Source organism: Mustela nigripes, chromosome 9 (genome assembly GCF_022355385.1).
Source record: "Mustela nigripes isolate SB6536 chromosome 9, MUSNIG.SB6536, whole genome shotgun sequence".
In the NCBI taxonomy this organism is placed as follows: Eukaryota; Metazoa; Chordata; class Mammalia; order Carnivora; family Mustelidae; genus Mustela; species Mustela nigripes.
The window spans coordinates 667,009-677,884 of record NC_081565.1 but is presented as its reverse complement, the minus strand read 5'-3'; the positions used below and the strand labels follow the sequence as shown (position 1 = coordinate 677,884).

Below are 10,876 nucleotides of genomic sequence, written 5' to 3'. Positions count from 1 at the left end.
TGCCCAGTTAGCCCGGCCAAGGACACTGATGGGTCCTGCTGCTCGGGAAGGCCTGAGGGAAGCCCGCCCGCCCAAGACTGCCCACCCTGGGCCTCCCGTCTGTCTGTCCGCCCTGCTGCCTGGCGGGCAGCCCCTGCTGGACCGAGGCTCGGACCAGAGCGGCTGAGGACAGGCCAGAGCTGAGCTGGCTGGGCAGGGCCACAGGGCACTCCGGCAGAGGCAGGGGCCCTGGGGTCTCTAAGCAGTGGGGGAGAGGGGCTACCCTGGCCCCGGAGGGGCTTGGAGCAGAGACTGAAGCCCCGACCTTCCCCAGCCACTACCAGAGCCACAGTGGGGGTGCAAGGCTCCACCTGGCTGGGTCCCCTGGGGCCTCCAGCGCCTGCTCTGGGCAGCCTCGGCTCCACCCCCTCCTTTTCTTACCCTTCTCGCCTCTTCTCGGCCGGCCCGCATCCATCCCGCTGGCCCTGCCCCTCCCCAAGGGCTGACCCGGACCCTCAGCAGGCAGCTGCCTCCCACTGGTGCGCTGGGGTACTCCGTTGCCTCTGACCCTTTCCTCCGGACCAGCTCTCCGCCTCCTCCAGCCTGCAGCCCAGGATAGGCTTCCCCACACGCGCTGGCTTGGGACCGTCCTCAGCCCTGCCCTCCGACTTGTACAGGCCCAGCCCTTCCAGTGCCGAGCGCGTGCCTTCCCCGTGCGGCCCGTGCGCAGCCGCGCGCTGCCCCTCCGCCCAGGGGCCCGGCGCGCGCTGCCCCCGACCCGGTTTGTGCAGTGGTGATGTCTAAAGGAATGTCACGAAAATTTCTGTGTCGCTTGTTGACGCCTTCAGGGACCGAGAAGAAGGGCAGGGGACAGGGGGAAGATTCGAGAACAGCCAAGGCCCGCTCAGGCCCGAGCAGAGGCGGCGGGGGGCCCCGGGTCCCGGGCGCTGGGTCTCAGGCGGCTGAGGACACCCGCGCGGGAGCGCCGCGTGCGGCAGGCGGTGAGCGCGGAGCCCAGCGCCAGGCAGGCGGCGAGGCTGGCGAGGAAGGAGACGGGCCCGAGCACGTAGACCACGGCCAGGTCCCACGGGCCGAGGGGCTGCGAGCAGTGGCTGAAGGCGGCGTCCGTGAAGGCGGTCAAGGGGCTGAGCGACTGGCGCCCCGGTAACACGCAGAGCAGCGTCTCGGCCTCTGCGGGACACGGGCGCCGAGTCAGACGACGGCGGGGACTGTGGCCGCGAGTGCCGGCCCCCCTCCCCCGGTCGCGCCGGGGCCTCACCTGGCGCGGGCCGCGGGTGCCTGCGCAGCCAGGAGCAGAGCGGGCGCAGCGCGCAGCCGCAGGTCCAGGGGTTGCCGCGCAGGTGCAGCGCGTGGAGAGCGGGCAGGCCGGCCAGCAGGCCCGGCGCGAGCGCCGACAGCTGGTTGTCCCGCAGGCTGAGCGCGCGCAGCAGCGGGAGCGCGCCCAGCGCCGCGGGCTCCAGGCGCGCCAGCCGATTGCCTGCCAGCGACAGGGAGCGCAGCGCGCGCAGGGGCGAGAAGGTGCCGGGCGCCAGCGCCTCCAGCAAGTTGTCGCTGAGGTCGAGCTGCTGCAGCGCGCCCAAGCTCCAGAAGGCCCGCGCGTGCACCCAGCGCAGCCCGTTCTCGCGCAGGTCCAGGCGCAGCAGCGTGCCGGCGCCCACGAAGGCGCCGGGCGGCAGCGCGCGCACACGGTTGTGGTCCAGCAGCAGCGCGCGCACGCCCCGGCTCAGGCCCGAGGGCACGGCGGGCAGAGCGCGCCCCGAGCAATTGACCAGGCCGCCCGGCGCGCGCGCGCATGCCTCGGGGCAGTCCGGGGTGCCTGGGGTTCCCGAGGTGGCCGCCGCGGTGGACGACTCGGCCCAGACTGGCCACGGCGACAGCAGCAACAGCAGCATCGGCGGCGGCGGCCGCCGCGAGGGGAAGGCGGGCCTTGGCATGGGGCAGCGCGAGGAGCCCTCTGCCTGTGCGTCCGCGGAGCCAGCGGGTCTCCGCAGCGCCTGCACAAATACTAAATCTCCGGCCCGAGTGCCGGCAGTTCCTGTTCCAAGGCCAGTCCTGCACCTAGGGCGGGGGCGGGGCAGCCAGCCAGCGCCCTGCACCGCCAGCCACCTGTCCCGGAGCTGGGCTCCTCTTGGCTCTGTGCCAGCTGCAGCGCTGACAAGACGCCTTGCCCTCCTGCCCTGGAGTCCCCACCACCCTGTGCCCCACTGAGGCCTGGGCCACTGGACGACACCCACACCCACCAAACTCATTGATGCCACACGTGGAATGGGACCCCGTGAGCCCTGCTGCTCTCCCCAGTCCCTGCCCATTTCCTGCCCAGCCAAGCGACCCCAGCACACACAGTGCTGCCCACCCCCAGTATAGGGATGGTCCCATCCCCATAGTGGATGACTGGTGGGGTCATGAGCACAGGAAGGGGGCTGGAGCCCAGGGGATAGCTGGAGGGTGGACGGGGTACGAGGCAGGAGGACAGTCATGTCTGCCCCACTGGCTAAGAACTGGCTTAGAACCTCAAGGAGACAGCTTGGGTAGGGCACAGGCACCTGGCCAAGTTCTCCTGAACACTGCTCCCTCTGGAGTCCTTGAAGTTGCACATCCTGTCCTGAGGTTCCCGGTGTGGGGGTGGGGTGGACAGGGGCCCCCGGAGGCGGCGGTGTGCTAGCTTCACAGGACACAGCAGCAGGAAGATGGGGAGGAGCTATGCCGAGGCCAAGGCAAGGAGAGGTTGAAATACCAGGGCTGTGCTTCCCTGCGCTGGAGGGTGGACAGTGGGTGCCTTGTGCAGGCCCTGGGCACCCTTCCCCACCCGGGGTGCAGGAGATGACCCGGGTGTATGCAAACCCCTCCCCACCGTGACACGGCTGTGCACTCGATACTGTTTAATTCCCCTCCCCCAGGCTGCCTGCAGCCCTGCTCAGGTTGGGGGGGCGAGAGGGGGCGGCTCCTCTACTACAGTCACGTTTGGGGACATGGGGTCCATGGGGACGGTCATGAGGCCTTGCTCCTCCAGGGGTGGCATCATAGAGACCTCCAGGTCAGGGTCCATGACGTGAGGCCCCACTTGCACGGTGTGTAGATCCATGCGATCTTCCTGGACCCCGTAGTGCCCCACCAACCTGCACGACAGGGGCCGGGCCAGGCTGGCAGCAGGCAGCCACCATCACAGGCTTCCCAGGGCAGTCCTGGGCCTCCTGTCAGTGCTCCTTCATGCTCCCGAAGCACGGGACACGCCTCCCGCCCCCCCCCACCTGGGGGCAGGAAGCAGGAGCCGGGCTCACCTGTGGGGTCCTCCCCTGAGGTCACTCACCTGCTGTTCATGTGTCTGGGGCATGGTTCACTGGAGGGACAAAGGGAGGAGTGAACCCTGGAACAGTGGGGCTGGCCTCCAGGAGCCCGCAAGTATGTCCCCACCTCTCCACAACCTGGCCTGGGAAATGGCGTCCCCCAGCTCCTGGTGACATCCCTCCCAGGGCCAGACGCCCCTCCCCCAGCACAGTCCTGTGGCCTTCACCCACCATCCCGGCCCCGGGGCTCATGCACCTCTTGGCTTTCATGACACCAACTGCCACAATGACGAGGGCACAGAAGCAGCTGGCGCCGATGCCCGCCAGCACCACGAGCAGGGCGATGAGGGCCTCGCGGCTGAGGCCGAGGCTGCACTCGCAGTACGTCCCAGCTGCAGAGACAGGGCCCATGTGGCCGAGGGGCCCTCGTCACCCGCCGGTGGAGGACCCCCAGGGCCGCCCCTCCCCCTGGCGGCCACCGGAAGGCTGCGGGAGGGGCCCTCGCAGGGACAGGGCTGGGGGCAGGAGGAGGCACCTGCAGCAGGGTTGAGCAAAAGGGACAAACATATCCGGCCAAGGGGGCTGCCAACCAGGCAGGAGTCAGGCTGGGGACAGGGGGCCATGTCCAGCCCCCAGCCCCACCACACACCTCTGGACGGAACCCATCGGAAGGCGCTGACCTCACAGTGGGGCTCTGAAGCGGAGCGGGTGGGGGCAGGGCCTCAGCGGGCGCGTCACTTGTGCTTGGGGGCCGGAGTGGAGGAGTCTTGGGCAGGCTGCCCTGGGGTGGGGCAGGTAGGGTGGACAGGGGCCTGGGAGCCACTTCAGAGTGCCCTGCTGGACCCAGGACCAAGGCAAGGATGGAGCTGCCCTGGCCTTGGGGATGGTGCTTCTTGGGGGAGGGGAGGACACCCATGCCCAGGCCCCAGGAAAGCGGAGACAGTGACCTGGAACACCTGTGGGGGGAGGGGAGGGCCTGGTTCTGTCTCAGGATCCCCGCAGGCTGGGACAAGCAGGGATCGAGGGGGACACCTGTGCTCACTGCCCTCCCTCACACTGGCTGTCCTGAGGAGGATCTCGCCTACACCCCACCAGTGCTCAGGTCCAGGGGAACCTCCAGGGCCCTTCCACCCCCCAGGGAGATGGGGGGCACTGCCCACAGGTTTTCCCAGAACCACCTCCCCTGGGGGCAGCTGGCTTGGAGGTGGTGCATCTTCTGTCAAGCGGCCAAGCGCTGCCCGAAGGGCCCACCTGCAGGCTGTGGCATCTTCAGAGTTAATCCCAGCCGCTCCCCTGGCCTCCTGCACCCCTCCCTCTTCCCCTAAGGACTTGGCCAAGCAAACCACCCAGGCAGCAGGAGGAACTGCCCCCCTCAAACGGCTGATCCCACAGGGTACCACGGGCAGGGATGCAGAGGGGCCCCAGCTGACCCCTGCCCACCGGGGACCTCCCTGATTCCTGACTCAAGTGACCCCTCCTAGGGGAGCGGTCAGGGACCAGCCAGCAGTTTCTGGCACACCTGTGTACCTGTTAATGCTGTAACCCAAGACAGAGCTTTTTAACCACATTCGTCCACAAACCATGTCCAAAGGCACAGGAAGCAGAAGCGCTGCGCCCAGGAGTGGACACCGCCCCCTGCCAGGCCAGTCTAGCAGGTTTGCACCCTGGTTAGGACGACAAAGGTACACTCCGCCCCGCGCCAGGTGGCCTTCCGTGTGGAGGGAATGGCCGGTGTCAGAGGCTCCAGGGCACCCACCCAGAATTTGGAGGAAACAGGGAAGCCCCTTCTTCTAAGTGACCACAGCACAGCAGCCTTGGTGGCGTGCAGAGACCAAGGGAGGGAGGCACTGCCTGCTAAGACTACATGCCTAGTTTCCACCACTTTGTCCTCCAAACCCGTGGCAAACACAATGCTCTGGGGTAAGAAGGGGAAGTCCCAGAAGAGGGTCGACCTCAGGGCCCCTGTGCAACAGGCCCAGGAGGAGAGGTGGTGTAGGCACCGGAAGACAGCTGGGGGGGACCCCAAGGGTGTGCAGGGGCAGCAGGCATGGCTCCAGGCCTGGAAGTGCACCCTGGGCAGGCAGGAGCAGGAGGGTGGAGACTCCTTCCCAGGGGCCTGTCGCCTGGGAGGTCAGCGGCCCCCAGCTAGAGCGGAGCTCCCAGCACTGGAGGCCGCGGCAGTAGCCCGGGTGGGGCCAACACCCTTCCCCACCTTCTGGGACCTCTGGGGCAGGGGCAGTGGTAGGTCCCCCGAAGCCCCTTGGACAGGCCCCCCCTGTGTTCTGGACACAATGGGCCTCCCAAATGCACTAGAGGCTGGACTCACAGAAGTCTTCCCCTGTTCTAACCACGTGTCTGAGGGCACAGAAACTAACTTTATTGTGAACCACAAACAGCCAGCCCCTCCTGCTGGAGACCTGAGGAGATGCCCAGCTGCCTGTCCATCTCACGCGTTCCAATGGCGTCCATGCATCCCAGCAACACCCCTGGACCTTCAGGCCAGGAAAAGGGCTGGGGACCCAAGGGCTCCTTCCAAAGGCCAGAGTGCAGCTCGGGGCTGGAACCCTCCAGTGTGAGCTCCCGCCTGAGCTTTGAGCTCAGAGGTGAGCTGTCACCAGCTGGTGTGGCCTAGGAACCCCTGTGTGCTGGGGCTCTGGGTCTGGAGCCCAACCCAGGGGTACAGGCCAGGATGGGGGCCTGGCCACCCGTGTGTCTCCCCTCGCCTGCTCCCAGGGAGCCAGGTCCTGCGAAACGGGGGTGGAGAGGTCTGTCTGGAGGAAGAGCCTGGACCACAGGATCGTGATGGGCCCACAAAGCCACCAGGACAGGGAGAGGACAGAGAACCATCTGCTTTACTCCGCGCTGCGAGGGCCTGGGCAGGCCCGGGGGGGTATCAGCTGCAGCTCTTGGGCAGGCGGTAGACACCAGCCGAGTAGACGAGCTGCTGGTCGCGCACCTTCTTCTGCAGGAAGCCCTGCAGCTCCTGCAGGTCGATCTCGGCCAGCGCGGGCCCCGTGACCACAAACATGCGCAGCATGCTGTAGATGCGTTCCAGCGAAAGGCTCTCCAGGTTGGTCAGCATGGCCTGGATGTATGTCCAGAAGAGCTGCGCAGACAGACGCCCGCTGGCCGTCAGGCCCCCCCGAACCCTGCCTATCCAGACGGCCGCCCCCCACCACAGCCGCCCCCAGCCCCCCAGCCGCACCAGCAGCTCCTCCTCCTTCTGGTCAGCCTGGGAGGCCATGCCCGAGTCGCTCTCCTCATCACTGTCGATGAGCACCAAGCTGTCCCGGTCCTGTGGCCGCTCCTCCTCCACGACGGAGAAGGTCCCGGCTGGCTCCTCCCGCAACACGCCCTGCTGCAGCCACACTGACATCCGCCGCCGTAGCAGCGCCACGGGCATCTTGACTACCTTGCTCAGCTCGTCCAGGGTCCAGCTGGCTGCGCGGGGAAGCCGGGGCCACTGCACCCACGGGGCAAGGCCGAGCTTCCCCGCCCTCCACCCCTGCTACATGGGCCCCATCCGGCTTCCCAGAGGTCAGTAGGTGCTTAGCAGGTGGGTGGCACAGGCCCCCAGGGAGGCATGGCGGGGGCAGGCTGGCTAGAAGTCAGGGGCTCACCTTGGTCCTGGAAGTACAGCAAGACCACCGCCTGCACAGGAGTCACGGCCACAGACAGGGTGCGGTCGGCCAGCTCCACGTCCATGGTCACCAGGCCCAGGGTGTGCTTCCAGCTGAGGGTCCGCATGGCCTGGGGAGGACTGGAGTTAGCATGGGCGGCCCGGCGGAGCCCCGTGGAACCGTGAGGGAAGGGCTCCCTGACCTGTCCCTACCAGGCCGTCAGCAGCAGCAGCAGGAGGGGACAGGGCTCTGGCTCCCACTCCCACCTGCTCCCCGGCTTGCCTAACACTGAGCATGGGAGGGGCAGCGAGCACTGCAGATAGATCTGTCTCCGAGAAACATGTCCGCATCCTGACCCCTTCCCCCGAGTGTGACCTGAGCTGGCGAGGGGGTCATCGCAGGTGGGGCCAGTGACACGAGGTCATCTGAAGTACAAGGGGCCCCGATGGAACATGACCAGCATCCCCTGGGGGGGGGGGGCAGTGTGATGACGGAGGCAGAGGCCACAAGGACACAGCCACACGCCGAGACTCCAAGTAAGGCCTGCAAAGCACCCCTCAATGCCCAGACTGCCCTGGAGGAACGTGGGAAGGAAAGCCATGCCGAGGAGCCGTCGAACGGGAGGACGTGCGACCCCACCACACGGTGGCCGAAGCCCGTTTGCACAGGCCAGGCTGAGGGAAGTGTGGGAGGGCGGCCTCGTGGTGGCCGCAAACCTGCTCCGTGTAGGAGATGGAGCCCAGAGGGCACCAGAGACCCGCGCTCTGACCCCGGAGCCCACTGACAGCTGCAGAAGAGCCCGGACAGAGACAGGCTGGCAGGAAGGGGGTGTGTGACGGGGCACGGGGCCCCAGAGAATCAGGCAACAGCCTGCACGGAAGGAGGGGAGCCTCCTGGCTCCTGAGGCCGGCTCTGTGCGCACATGGGAGGTGTAGAGCCCTGGCCGGCAGGCTAGGAACACAGCCATGAGGTCACCCAAGTTCTTCTACTGGCTTTTGACTGACTTGGGGCTTGTGACCCCTTCCTTCCTTCAGAAGTCTTCCTCTTGGAATGCAATCGGCCCAAACCTTCCCAGATGCCCTTTGGAAGCACCAACTCCCCGTCCGCTCTCCCAAGTTCGCAGCTAGAACGGAGCCCTGCCCAGAATGGGCTGCACCATCGTGCTCTCCCCCAATTCAGATGATACTCAACACTGGATCTTGGGGTTGCTGTGAGCTTGGAGTCGGTGCTGGAAAGGTAAGGACTCTACAGACCTTGCTTGAATGTGTTTTGCACGGAGAAAGGACACGAGTTTCAGGGAGGGCTGGAGAGTGGAGCGTTGTATGTTGTGTCCCTCAACAAGATGCTGAAGTCCTACCCACAGTGAGCTCATTCTGACAGAGCGGCCCTGACCCTACACGGCTGGTGCCCTCTAAGGAGGAATCTGGACAGAGAGAGACGTGGGGAGAATGCCACGTCACAACGCAGGCAGAAGCTGACGGATATGGCCACAAGCCACGGGACGCCTGGAGCCACCAGAAGCTGGAAGAGGCAGGAAAGAAGCCTCCCCTGGAACCTCTGGAGAGAGAACAGCCCCACGACCAACCACTTGATTTTGGACTTTTAGCTGCCCCAGACCTGAGACAATAAATTTGCACTGTCTTAAGCTCTGTTTGTGGTGCTTTGTTTCAGTAGCCCCAGGACACTGACACAGCCACTCTGGGCCAAGTGCTAAGAGTCTCTCAACAACCCCTCAGCTCTAAAGGGGGAGACAAGAGCGAACCCCACTCTGCAGAGAGAAAACGGGAGAAGCCCCAGCTTGCCCAAGTCACAACCAGCAGAGCCACGGACAGGCTCTCTGGCTCCAAGGGACCTTAGAGCCACCACTCCAGCCCACAGTGGGGCAGATGCGAGGCCCAGCAGCAGAAGGCACGGCTAAGGGTACTCTGTGGCTGCCGGGCCACCCACACGTGTCCAGCATGATCCTCGGGCCAAGAGTTCAGTTGGTGGGAGGCAGAGACACTGTGGCCACAGGGCTGACCTGCAACATGGCCCTGCGGCCCGCCCCCGCCCCCCCAGTATCCAGCTGCTCTTAAGGACAAGCAGGCTGCAACATGGCCATCAGTCAGGTACGTCAGGCCTGAGCAGAAGGACATGGCTGAGCCCTCCTGGGACCCACGGCAAGACCCTGGCCGGAGGTCGTGGGGCCGCTCCCGGCAGCAGCTCCTTGCCAACAAGGCAGCCAGAAGGGGCAGGGAGAAGGCGGCGGCACAAGCTGTCCTCAACCAGGGAGAGTTGGGGTGCACTGTGGGCAGGCTCTGGACTGAGCACCTCACCATAGTCCACAGCAGAAACCATGGGGTGCTCCAGTGGCCCAGCGGGAGCTGGTGAGAGCCACACAGACCCTCGCAGCCTTGTGCAGTGCTGCCCCGAATGCGGCCCCACCCCCGTTTGGCCTCCCCACTCCAGAACCTCCTGCCCTGCTCCTGCCCTTGACGGTCTCTGGATGGGAACCCTCCTCCCTCCAGGACTAGCTTCCTTGGCCTAGAACGTGGAGAACCCACATCTCTCCCACTACCCGGCTCTGCTGTCCTCTCCCAGCTCCTCCGTCCCCCCGCCGACTGGTCTCCCTCCCAGGGCTCTGTCCTGAGGGCTGATGGTCCGTCTCCGGAGTGTTCCAGATGCCCCTAGGGCTCCAGCCCTGCTCCCCAGACACCTACTGTGTCCTCTGCTCGGGAGCCCAGGGGCCCCTCACAACTCAGACCAAGTGCCCCAGAACCTGTTTTACCAGTCCCCAGAAACCTACGACAGGCACCCTAGCCCCCCACTCTCTAGACACGGGTCCACCTGCCACCTGCACTCCCAAGCCTGAACCACCCCACACGGCCTGCAGCGCACCCCTCTCTCCTCCTGCCCCATCCTAGGCCCTCAGGGCCCCAAGAGCAGACAGCACCATCCTGGTCCTCCAGCGCCCTAGGGCCTGGGAAGGCAGCTTCTAGGGAAGCAAGCTAGACGGTGGCAGGGACAGAGCAGGGTCCTGGAAGTCAAATCCCTCACGGGTAACTGGAGAAGTCCTGGACGCAGACAGAGGTCCCTGACTCTCCCCGGGATGACCCCGGCACCCCGGCCACTGGTTCAGAGACACCAGAGGGTAGACAGCGGAAGAGGAAGCCCAGAAGGGTGGGAAGGCAGGGCCACGCAGCCCCTGTCAGTACAGGGTGGGGAGGCCCCCGGGCGCACAGGTGCGTGGGTCCCGGAGGGAGCAGGACAGGCAGGGGGCTCCGGAGAGGACCGCAGGGAGGGGCTGCACCCAGCTGCTGCTGCACAGCGGGGCTGGAAGGGTCACTTGCCCCCGGTTCCCGACCCAGGGAGGTGTGCACAGTACCTTCAGCTTCTCATACTTCTTGCAGTAAACCTCAAGGGCCTCCCGGATGTCCTCGGGGACCTCCAGCTTCTCGTCCTTGAAGGGCGGCCAGAACTCGCTGGACAGGATGACGGCATAGACCCCGAAAGGCGGCTGTTCCTCTGCGGGACGCTTCTCATCCTCCTCACGGATGTTGGCATTAATGCGACGGGAATCTGCCATGTCCTGGGGGAAGAGAGGGGGTTTTAGAGGCCCCAGGACTGGGCTGGGGGTGAGGCTGGCCCAGCGGACTGGGAGCCCCAGAAGCCCACCTTCAGCATGACCTCGCAGAAGTGCATCGGGGCCTCCCCAAACCGCAGCTTCAGCAGCTCCACGTTGCGGATCTCCCTGAAAAGATGCACCTCTGGGGGTCTGCGGTGTGTCCCCCACCCGGAGATGTTGCACAGGCAGTCCCCCCTGGGGTGCAAGGGCACCCCCAGGCCAGGAGGAGAGGGGGAAGTGCAGGTGCTACCATCGAGACCCTGGGCCTGCTCCATCCCAGCGGAGACCTGGGGGTCCCCGGGCACCCGGCTCCCCAAGCTCCTAGGCCGCGCCCCCCCCCCCCCCCCCCCCCCCCCCCCCCCCCCCCC

General features: G+C 66.2%; 3 protein-coding genes across 4 annotated transcripts in view; all 3 read right to left on the bottom strand.

Moving 5' to 3' along the window:
* Nucleotides 1–872: 872 nt before the first annotated feature.
* On the bottom strand, nucleotides 873–2,302 carry LRRC26 (leucine rich repeat containing 26). Its single transcript, XM_059410241.1, has 2 exons — nucleotides 1,259–2,302; nucleotides 873–1,170 (listed from the first exon to the last, which is right to left on the bottom strand). The coding sequence occupies exons 1-2, from the start codon at nucleotides 2,247–2,249 to the stop codon at nucleotides 884–886; spliced, it is 1,278 nt and encodes a 425-aa protein (XP_059266224.1). The 5' UTR covers nucleotides 2,250–2,302; the 3' UTR covers nucleotides 873–883.
* Nucleotides 2,303–2,439: 137 nt separating this feature from the next.
* TMEM210 (transmembrane protein 210) lies at nucleotides 2,440–3,919 on the bottom strand. Its single transcript, XM_059410231.1, has 4 exons — nucleotides 3,820–3,919; nucleotides 3,541–3,676; nucleotides 3,308–3,337; nucleotides 2,440–3,116 (listed from the first exon to the last, which is right to left on the bottom strand). Exons 1-4 carry the CDS (start codon nucleotides 3,905–3,907, stop codon nucleotides 2,915–2,917), a joined length of 456 nt encoding a protein of 151 aa, XP_059266214.1. The 5' UTR covers nucleotides 3,908–3,919; the 3' UTR covers nucleotides 2,440–2,914.
* A 2,199-nt stretch (nucleotides 3,920–6,118) lies between these two features.
* ANAPC2 (anaphase promoting complex subunit 2) overlaps nucleotides 6,119–10,876 on the bottom strand; it is a 10,641-nt gene continuing 5,883 nt past the window's right edge. The window contains exons 9-13 of one of the 2 annotated variants that reach the window (XM_059410229.1): nucleotides 10,559–10,634; nucleotides 10,269–10,472; nucleotides 6,905–7,034; nucleotides 6,490–6,725; nucleotides 6,119–6,390 (exon numbers count right to left, since the gene is read on the bottom strand). In XM_059410229.1, the coding sequence (XP_059266212.1) occupies nucleotides 6,178–6,390; nucleotides 6,490–6,725; nucleotides 6,905–7,034; nucleotides 10,269–10,472; nucleotides 10,559–10,634 (859 nt within the window). In that variant the 3' untranslated portion in view covers nucleotides 6,119–6,177. The remainder of the gene's footprint in view (nucleotides 6,391–6,489; nucleotides 6,726–6,904; nucleotides 7,035–10,268; nucleotides 10,473–10,558; nucleotides 10,635–10,876) is intronic. The other variant, XM_059410230.1, reaches the window with a different exon arrangement.

Excerpts from the sequence above, each read along its gene's own strand:
- LRRC26 (XM_059410241.1), bottom strand. The coding sequence starts at position 2,249 with ATGAGTTTGGTGGGTGTGGGTGTCGTCCAGTGGCCCAGGCCTCAGTGG. Across the intron at positions 1,171-1,258 it reads GCACCCGCGGCCCGCGCCAG|AGGCCGAGACGCTGCTCTGC; the intron begins GTGAGGCCCCGG and ends CGTGTCCCGCAG.
- TMEM210 (XM_059410231.1), bottom strand. The coding sequence starts at position 3,907 with ATGGCCCCCTGTCCCCAGCCTGACTCCTGCCTGGTTGGCAGCCCCCTT. Across the intron at positions 3,677-3,819 it reads TTTGCTCAACCCTGCTGCAG|CTGGGACGTACTGCGAGTGC; the intron begins GTGCCTCCTCCT and ends CTGTCTCTGCAG. Across the intron at positions 3,117-3,307 it reads CCCAGACACATGAACAGCAG|GTTGGTGGGGCACTACGGGG; the intron begins GTGAGTGACCTC and ends CCTGTCGTGCAG.